This window comes from Phoca vitulina, unplaced genomic scaffold (genome assembly GCF_004348235.1).
Source record: "Phoca vitulina isolate PV1807 unplaced genomic scaffold, GSC_HSeal_1.0 scaffold84, whole genome shotgun sequence".
In the NCBI taxonomy this organism is placed as follows: Eukaryota; Metazoa; Chordata; class Mammalia; order Carnivora; family Phocidae; genus Phoca; species Phoca vitulina.
This window is the reverse complement of record NW_022589787.1, coordinates 997,454-1,008,006: the sequence shown is the minus strand read 5'-3', so window position 1 is coordinate 1,008,006 and position 10,553 is coordinate 997,454. Positions and strand designations below refer to the sequence as shown.

The window sequence follows — 10,553 nt, the reverse complement described above, 5'->3', positions numbered from 1 at the left end:
ACAACATGCTTGACAACGAGAAATCTAAAAATTCCTATCCTGTCATACCTGGAAAATGAGTTTCCTGTGTCTACCAAAACAATACTGGAGGATTTTTGGTGGAAGTTAGCTTTTGTAACTAAACTTTCAGAGGACTAGAACTTACATAAGAACTTGAAACAGACAGTATTTACTCAGAGGTATCTCAATTTCTCAGATCTTATAAGTAAGATCCAAAGCTTTTCTTTTGTTTTAGATCTATAAATGATACTGAAAACACAAAATTTACTGTCTGGCACTAAACTATTCTTGATGAGTAATACTGAAAATATTACAGCCTGATTTGGCAATCTCATAGGAGTAATTCTTTTAAGATTTTATTTATTTATTTATTTAGAGTGAGTGGGGGGAGAGGCAGGGGGAGAGAGAGAATCTCAAGCAGACTCTGCACTGAGCATGGAGCTTGATACGGGGCTCCATCTCACAACCCTGAGATCATGACCTGAGCCAAAATTAAGCCAGACACTTAACTGAATGAGCAACCCAGATGCCCCAGGAATATTTTGGTTTTAAACAAATCACTGGGTATCTCTGAAAGACTTTCACTGGATTAGTGAAACAAAAGTCTCCTGGGCTATGTCCTATACTCTGGACTGGAACTTGTTACCTTGGTAAATTAAAGTCTGCCTTCAGTATAGTCTCTGACATCACCTGGGTTCTAATTTGGACAATTAATTTCTCTTCTAAGGAGAAGAGATCCTTATATAACTTCATTTTAGAAAAAGAAAAACCAGGTCTTGATGTTAGATCCAAAGCTCTACCACTCAAGGAGAATTATGCATTGTTTTCTTTTTATCTTCAAGCCCCCCACACCAATAGACCCACCTTCAATGAAGCTTCAAAATGTCTTCCCAATTTTGATATACTGCTGAGACTCTGCCAAGATGGACTCTCTCTTATTATCAAAAGACATCATGGTAGTTTTGATATTTTTTCAGGAGCCAGAATTTGACATTCATAACATAATCAATGCTTGTTAAATGTATGTTTCCTTAAAGAGTCACAAGTAACATTTATTGAACACACAATGCAACAGATACTGTGCTAAAATAAATCTTTCACCAAGAGATCTCATTTAATTTTGGTAATAGTTGGACTATCTCACCTCTCACCACAGAGGCAACAAGGAAGACACAGTGAATGGGATTTTGAATCCAAGCAATGTATTCCAGTATCCATTTCCTTAATGAGTATGCATTTGTATCTATTAATACATTCTATTTTCATGATTACAGAGAGCTTTACCCCCTTGCTCATACCTATTTCCCTGCTGCCTAGAACAATTTCTGTCTCATACTACATGCTCCAAAAATATTTTTAGGTTGAATGGATTTAAAACATCCCATGTTGGTACACTTAGTGGTATCTGAGAACACAGGCTTTGAATCCAGTAGTCAAAATTAGAATAATAGGTATGCTACTTAGAAATTATCTTGTTTTTCTCATATTTGTAGTGAAGGAAATATTTAGGTTCATGCTAAAGAATATATGGTAGAATTATACAAATCATCAACCACAGGTGCTGGAATAGACTTGATACTACAAAGTGTGTCTATTATGATGATGATGATAATGACATTCTTATATCATTTTCACCCCAGTACTTTTCTTCCTGTAAGATTTTATTAAGTGGCATATTCCCGTACTTTCTTCAGCTTGTTCATCGTTCTTTAGTAACATAAAAAAAAATCTGTACTATAGTTTTAGGTTTTTTTAAATTTTATTTAAATTCAATTTAACTAACATATACTGTATTATTATTTTCAGAGGTAGAATTTAGTAATTCATCAGCTGCATACAATACCCAGTGCTCATAGTTTTAGTTTTCTTTTTTTCCTATTTATAGGTTTTATTTTTTGTTCATTTCTTTTTTTAATGTTGGAGGTTGTTATCTGAGTTTCTGGAGATTACATATGAAAGCGGATCATAACTACTTAGTGCCTAACACATCCTACCCAGAAGTAGAAATTAAAAGGAAAAAGGGAAAGTAGGTAGAGTATATGAGGGAGTAAGCTAGTATTTTTATTCTAATGGGGATTCTTCTCAAATGTTAGAGGTAAGCTGCTCTGCCACTAGGTCAAAGTATATTCCAAATCACCTTTCTTGATCTCTAAATATTGGAGTGTCTCCTCAATTAAGTGAGTTTAAGCCATATAGGTGTATATTAGAAAGATCACATAGGGTAAAGTATGTGGCTTGTATATGGCAAGAGCTCAACAAACAGTAATAATAGGATAGTATTATCACATTTACTCTGCATCTATTTACTCATTCAATACAGAATATAAATCAAACAACAAATAATCAAGTTAATAATAATCAAACAACAAATAGCAAAAATGAAGTAATTGTCAGTTTAAGCACATGCAGTACTATGTTTTTAACCTTCTTCACTTATAATAGGTTAAAAACAAAGATCCATATGACTTCAAAAATTAAGTTTCATCATAGTTCTAGCTATGAGATCTCTCCTAATACAACTCTTTCTTTCATGGACGTAATAACTACAAAAAAACTTCAGGCAGAGGGTAAACAAAAAAAAATATTTTGCCCATTTTTTCAATCATTCATATATTTGGGTGATTAATTCAATAGACAAACATTGCTGTAGCATTTCCTCTATGCCAGGTATTGTACCAGACAAAAGAAGAGTAAAACCTTTCCTCTGGCTTTTTTCATGGTGCTCAGAATAGTGCTGATAGCCAATATGAAGTTGTCAATGCCCTTTTGCTCTTTATATCATATCACTTGAATCTCTGATACTCACCTCAAATAAGCTTTATTCTATCTTCTGAACTTTACATATTTGTGCACACTCACTAAAAGTCACACTAATTAAAGAATGGAATATACGTGTGTGTGTGTGTGTCTGCATGCAATTGCACTGTCATGAATTTATGTTTTTATATATGTGTGTGTATGTATAATATACATACATGACTGAATATATAATATATTCTATATATAATTATGTATATATAATTGCCCATTCCTTCAATTATTCAATAGTAAATCATCCAAAGTATTGAAGTTGCATTTATTAAGCACATAATGTGGGAAGCACTTATAACAGAATATGAAAAAAGAATCTAAAGAAGCTTATAGATTATCAAGGATGAAAAAAACATTGACAGTAATTGAAATAAAAATAACTGGGTGAAACTACAAACAGGTCTAAGAATAATGATTTGACTTTTTCCTGAAGTTTTATTTAGAGGACACTTTTTCTATTTTTTTGCTTAATTTATACCTTTAATTTTGTTAATAATGAATGTAATTGTTCTCCAAACCAGAGTAGAGGAAGGCTAGTCCTTCCCAAAAGAGTGTGGAACATGCTAAAGAGAGTTCCCTATGGTTTCACACCAGCTATGAATGTCTTGAACAGGTTTTTTAGGGGAGGAAACAGAGATAGAAAATACCCAGCAATTCCACTTTTAATTGTATAAATATAACATGCAATTAATACCATTTTCCTTGTGGTCTACCCTGGATACCAGGAATCACTTCTTCAAGGTGAGAGTTGCTAATATAGCATTTATATGCCTGCCACTAAAATTTTAAAACCTATACTCTGACTACAATTAGAGAAGTGGATGATGCCTCAGTGTTTTTCTTTAACTGGTACTGTTTTCATTTATCAGTATGAAACTCTTCCATTTGTAGTACAGGCTAATGGCCTATTTCTATATCAGATATGTGGTTTCCTTATCAAATTTGTTCCTTTTATTTTAAGTGTTAAGAGATGAAATGGTAATTTAATTTTACACATCCAATTCTACAACTGCCTGAGAAGTATCACTGAGGTGATGGATGAGCAGGTAGGTGCGGTTCATACATAATTCAGTGGAAAAGAATCAAAGGACAAAAGAACGATAATTTGTGTGCCTCACATATATTACCTTCTTCACTCCTATAGTTCATTTGAGGAAGTTCTACCATATTCTAATATCTCATGTCTAACTGAATGGGCTTTCCAATGGAAAACCAGCAATTATTTTGAAATGATACCAAGCAGTGCATTAACATAGCTTTTTGAATATCCATGGACTGGAGCCTTAGAGTCTTTATCAAAACATATAGTGATGTTAAGGGTATGGTAACTATTCATGATGATGTTGCCATGAATAAATAAGTGCCACTCCAATTGTTCTTCTAGATTCAGAGAATAGCATACAACTTCATGGGGAAGGCTTTTCTTTCTACAAAATGTTAAGAAGACTGAGAGTCAAATGGTCACGGAAATAGAAAATTTGCCATAGCCATATTCTTCCCAAAAAGAGTGAGATGAGAAATATTTATCAGTATCTCCAGATACACACTCCCTTCCTTAATGGATAGCATACATCACTAGCCTTTAAAACAGTCGATTTAGTAGGTTATTGCCTCAAAAAGAAAGTGATGCTTAATTACTATCCTCTATTACTCACCTCAGCAGCCTGAGGCCAAGGCAGAAAGAACCACTTTCTCTCTAAAGGTGGAGTCATGATTTAAGCACCATGATTTGTAGTGGTGCCTGATAATGTTCTCAGATCCTAAGGAGTTACCTCAATCAAATTGTCTGTTAGTCCGGTGCTTCAAGGGAATTGAATATGCAAATTAGAAACCTAATCCCTAACCACCAAAGAATAGCAATTCCTTGAAGCACTGATAAAAGGAATTTCTATGTCATGATAGTCCACAAAGAAGGAACTTCCCACCACTGTCATTCTACAGCTTCTAAGCCCACTAGAAAACTAAGTTCTTCCACAAAAGCAAAACAGGAACAGCTAGATTAATTGGCCAATTAATTCATTTCAGTTGAAATTCATTGCTGTTGTCTATCAGGCTATAATGCATATTTGGTGGTATGTGGGTTTGTTTGATTATGTAAGCTGGCGGTAATTATTAATGTGATGTATATTGTCATAAAGACTTGCATTAGAACACGTGGCACACTAGTGGTGGGTGGTGGCATGTAAATATTACAGTTTCCTGGTCATGTTTACAACTCACTCCCTTTCTCTTTCTCTTAGGGGACATTCTCTTCCAGACTATGAAATACTGGTAGACAGCTGATAATCATGGGTTGCCATACCTCCACTGGGGTTATGACCAAACTACCCAGAGTTAGTAAATGTCTTAATGAATCAAATTAGGCCCATTCCTCTACTCTTGGATTTCTATATAGTCAAGGGGAGAGAGAAGTTTACATTTTACTACAATTACAAAACAGATAACATTTATATCTTCAAATTACCCTTTTGCCAATCACATGAAGAAAAAAATACGTAGAATTAAGCAAAGCCAAGAAACATAGAGCTAAGAGATGGAAAGAGAGCACAAGGCCAGATTCTTTTATAGGTCAAACTCCTGTATTCCTCTGAGACTGAAGTTAGACCCATCGTGGTTATAGAAGCTTATGAATTCCTTTGCCTTCCTTTAAGATATTGTGTTGTATATCTTTCATTTATAACTGAGACATATGATTGATAAGAGAATTATGAGAAAAAGCACAGAAGAGCTAACAAGGCTTAGAAATGATGTCATTTCCGGAGTGCTTCTTCAACAATTTTTAACATAATACTAATAAAAAGAGAGAGATAAAATAGTGATATGAAGGTGGTGCCATGGAGCAAGAGGTGACAATCAAATTCTCTTTGATATTGTAATTAATTGTTGATAATAAGGTATCTAGTGCTGCAAAGCAGAATAATGAAATAATTTTAATAATTTGACTTTGTGTGATTAATGTAGTTGTACAGATACTGTAACTGGATGAATTTGTACAAATGTATTGTGTGACAATGGGATTTAAAATTTCTGGTTATGCCAACAAAGTGAAGCTACGGTGTGGAGAGCATCAAGGTATAATGATTAAGCCAACAATTATACAGTTAAGATATATCTGGATTCAAATATTGCCTCAACCAGTTACTACAATGACTATTATTGCTGTTGTCCCCAGCATCTGTGCATGGCAGCATTATGTCCCAAACTTTCCAAGCTGCTTTATTTACATAAAGTCATTCACTATTCAAAAGAGCAATATGACAAAGGTACTTTGAGTGTTCTCATTATTTAGGCATATAATATATATACATATATGCATATATTATGTATATATACATATATAATGTCAAATTTATAATATTCTAATATATATCTTCTGGGGTAATTGGAAGTTTCTTTTAAATACAAGGTTTATAAACATTTGAGCACAGAATCTACATTATATGTGTGCAATAAAAACATTTATCATACTCACTATTTTATTACACGAATAAGGAATTTGTAGGCATGTGTTATTTTCTTCTTTCAAACAAGGAAGCCTCTATTAAGTTGATCAAACAAAAAAATTTGTTTCACCATATAATTTAAAGATATGTAAGTAACATAAACTAATCAAAACACACAAGTAACATATTTCCTAAATGAAAAGAATGGTGGAAACACAAGTTATATAAAAACAAAGTAAAATGAAATATCACAAATCACTTAAAAAAGAATAATTACAAAATGGCAAAGGCAAATAAAAGCAATACTGCCTGTTATGTAAGAAGAATAAGTTATATTATCTAGTATTAAAAGTTAAATTTTAAAAAACAACACAAAAATGTTTTATTAAAAAAAGAGAAGTCTGAGACTAAAAAGAGATTTTAACAGAAAAATAAGACAGTTACTCCTGATCAAAAGTATAATCCACACCGGGCACCTGGGTTGTTCAATCAGTTAAGTGGCTGACTCTTGATCTCAGCTCAGGTCTCGATCCCAGGGTCATGAGTTCAAGCCCCACATTAGGCTCCACACTTAAAAAAAAAAAAATGATCCACAGATGCCCTCATGCATCCCCACGGGCGTGCATCTAATCTCAGCTAGTCTGCACGAGACTCCCTGAGTACCAACCCTAGTCCTCCACATGGTCCCATTTCCACTCAAACAAGATGAAATAAACTTATGAACCAGGAGAAACTCCCCAAACTGCAAACACATGTGCACTTTGGTGGGAGAACTGCTCCCCAAAAGAAGAAGGTGGTTCATAGGACAGCTACAGCAGATGATAAAAACTTCAGTTCTCCTTAACGAAGTTCAGAGCAAATAATATCTGGTATTGAAGTGAATATGTTCACAAACCAAAGAACAGTGATCCACTTAAACAATCCTAAAGTTCAGGCATCCCTGGAAGTGAACACTTTCACCATTACAGGCCATGCTGAGACAAAGCAGCTGACAGAAATACTACCCAGTATCTTAAACCAACTTGGTGCAGATAGTCAGACTAGTTTAAGAAGACTGACTGAAGTTCTGCCCAAAGAATCTATGGATGGACAAGCACCACTTGCTACCAGAGAGGATGATGATGATGAAGTTCCAGATCTTGTGGAGAATTTTGATGAAGCTTCCAAGAATGAGGCAAACTGAATTGAGTCAACTTCTAAAGAAGATAAAACTTGAAGAAGTTACTGGGAACTGCTATTTTATATGCGTGCTTTTTAAAATTTTGTTCATGGATCTAGATCTCTAATATTTTAAGCCCAAACCCCTTGGACACTGCAACTCTTTTCAGTTTTTGCTTATACACAATTCATTCTTTGCAGTTAATTAAGCTGAAGAAACCTGAGGATAAAGTTTGAAACAAGGTTAATAAAGATCTTTACCTAGTATATGTATCTTTTCATTGACGCTGATTTGTACACAGAAAGCAAAGTTGTTTATAGAAAGCTAATCACAGCATGTAATATAGCTGGTAAACTTTGATGAAATTTGATTAAAGATTTTAAATGGCAGTATAATGTAACAAAGGTGGTATAAAGTTCTCATGTTTTAAAACTTTTCTCCAACCAGATGTCTAATAGACACATGAAAAGATGTTCAACATCACTCATCATCAGGGAAATACAAATCAAAACCACAATGAGTTACCACCTCACACCTGTCAGAATGGCTAAAATTAACAACACAGGAAACAACAGGTGTTGGTGAGGTTGAGGAGAAAGGGGAACCTTCTTGCTGTTGGTGGGAATGCAAAGTGGTGTAGCCACTCTGGAGAATAGTATGGAGGTTCCTCAAAAAGTTAAAATAGAACTAGCCAGCAATTGCACTACTAGGTATTTATCCAAAGAATGAAAAAATAGATTCAAAGGGGTACATGCACCTCAATGTTTATAGCAGCATTATCAACAACAGCTAAACTATGGAGAGAGCACAAATGTCCACTGAAATTGTATAAAGATGTTACACACACACACACACACACACACACACACACACACACACAATGGAATATTACTAGGCCATCAAAAAGAATGAAATCTTGCCATTTGCAATGATGTGGATGGAGCTAGAGAGTATTATGCTAAGAGAAATAAGCCAGTCAGAGAAGGACAAATACCATATGGTCTCACTCATATGTGGAATTTAAGAAAACAGATGCACATATGGGAAGGGGGAAAGGGAAATAAACCATAAGAAACTCTTAATGATAGAGAATAAACTGAGGGTTTATGGAGAGAGGTGTGGGGGGATGGGATAGATGGGTGAAGGGTATTAAGGAGGGCACTTTCTGTGATGATCACTGGGTGTTGTATCTAAGTGATGAATCACTGAATTCTACTCCAGAAGCCAATATTGCACTGTATATTAACTAAGTAAAATTTAAATAAAAGAAGAAAAAGAAAAAAGTTTTTCTCCAGCAGTCCTCAGGGCTACTGTGGTTTATGTAATGGGTATGATTATAAAATGAGAATGGAAAAAAAAAGTATAATCCACCTAAAGATAAAATGTATTGACCCCATTAATGATAAATATAATAGCATCAAATTTTGTAAAGCAAAAATTGCACAAGATCCATGAAATTTAAGGAAAACTACAAAGTTTAAGACACTTTACTCAATATTTGACCAATCAAGGAAATTACAAACAAGAGTATAGTTAAAGTAATTATCACTATGGTTGGCTTTAGGTCCACCATTTTAGTATTTGTTTTCTATATATCGCTCTATATTTAGCCTGATTTAGTTTGGGTTAAACCAAGTATTTTTTATCCTTATATTTTATTTTATTTTATTTTAATATTTTATTTATTTATTTGATAGAGAGACAGCGAGAGAGAGATCTCAAGCAGGGGAAGTGGCAGAGGGAGAGGGAGAAGCAAGCTTCCTGCTGAGCAGGGAGCCTGATGCAGGGCTCGATCCCAGGACCCTGGGATCATGACCTGAACCGAAGGCAGATGCCTAACGACTGAGCCACCCAGGCGCCCCGTTTCATCCTTATATTTTAATCCTGCTATTGGCTTTTTACCTATAGTTCTCTGTACTTTTTAGTATTTGTTCTATGGTTATAGTATGCATATTTAAGTGATCACACATAGACTTTATGTAGTACAGCTTTATGTAAAATATAAGAACCATGCACTACTATAGTTACATTCATCCTTGCTCTATCCTATGTACTATTGTTGTAATACAGATTATATTTACATGTGTTACAACACCAAAAACACAGTATTATAATTTTAGGTTTTAATAATAATAGTAATATGGCCTTCAAACATTGAAAGAAAAGATAAAAACATCTTTTTTATTAACCAACATATATCCTAAATTATTTTTCTGTCCTTTTTTTCCCAAGACTCCAATTACATTTATGTCAATAGAAACATATCCTAAGATGACTCAGGTGTGGTATTAACAGATAAGGACTTTAAAGAACTCATTAAAATATGTTCAAAATAGTTGAATATGCTAATAATGAATGAATAGATGGGAATATAAGCAGATAAATTGAAATTATAAAAGTGAGCCAAATGAATATTCTAGAAATAAAAAAGACAAATACAGAAGTAAAAAAAAAATAATAAAGTAAGAATGGAAAAAGGAGAAGAAATAGTCTATGAACCAGAGGCCAGCTCAATAAGTATAACTGAATTGGAAAATCTCACCAATACATATTTTTTTTAAAAAAATGAACACAGGGCACGTAGTGCATGGAGCACTGGGTGTTATACAGAAACAATGAATCAAGGATCACTACATCAAAAACTAATGATGTATTGTATGGTGACTAACATAACATAATAAAATTAAATTAAATTAAAAAAAATAAAACTAAAAAATGAACACAGGGACACCTGGGTGGCTCGGTCAGTTAAGCATCCAACACTTGATTTCGGCTCAAGTCATGATCTCAGGGTTGTGTGATCGAGCTCTGCATCAGGCTCAGTGCTAGGTGTGAAGCCTGCTTAAGATTCTCTCTCTGCCCCTCCCCACACTTCCTCTCTAAATAAATAATAAGGGGTGACTGGGTGGCTCAGTCGGTTAAGTGTCTGCTTTCAGCTCAGGTCATGATCTCAGGGTCCCGGGATCAAGCCCCACATCAGGCTCTATGCTCAGTGGTTAGTCTGCTTTTCCCTCTCCCTCTGTGATCTCTCTCTCTCTCTCTCTCAAATAAATAAATAAAACCTCTAAAAAATAAATAGAAAATGAACACAGAATCACTAATCTGTGTAAAAATAGAAAGTATTCCAACAGAGGTATAGT

General features: G+C 34.3%; 1 protein-coding gene across 1 annotated transcript; it reads left to right on the top strand.

Moving 5' to 3' along the window:
• Positions 1-1,847: 1,847 nt before the first annotated feature.
• On the top strand, positions 1,848-7,904 carry LOC116626205 (transcription factor BTF3-like). The gene has a single exon (XM_032395410.1). It carries the CDS (start codon positions 7,138-7,140, stop codon positions 7,435-7,437), a length of 300 nt encoding a protein of 99 aa, XP_032251301.1. The 5' UTR covers positions 1,848-7,137; the 3' UTR covers positions 7,438-7,904.
• Positions 7,905-10,553: the final 2,649 nt, after the last annotated feature.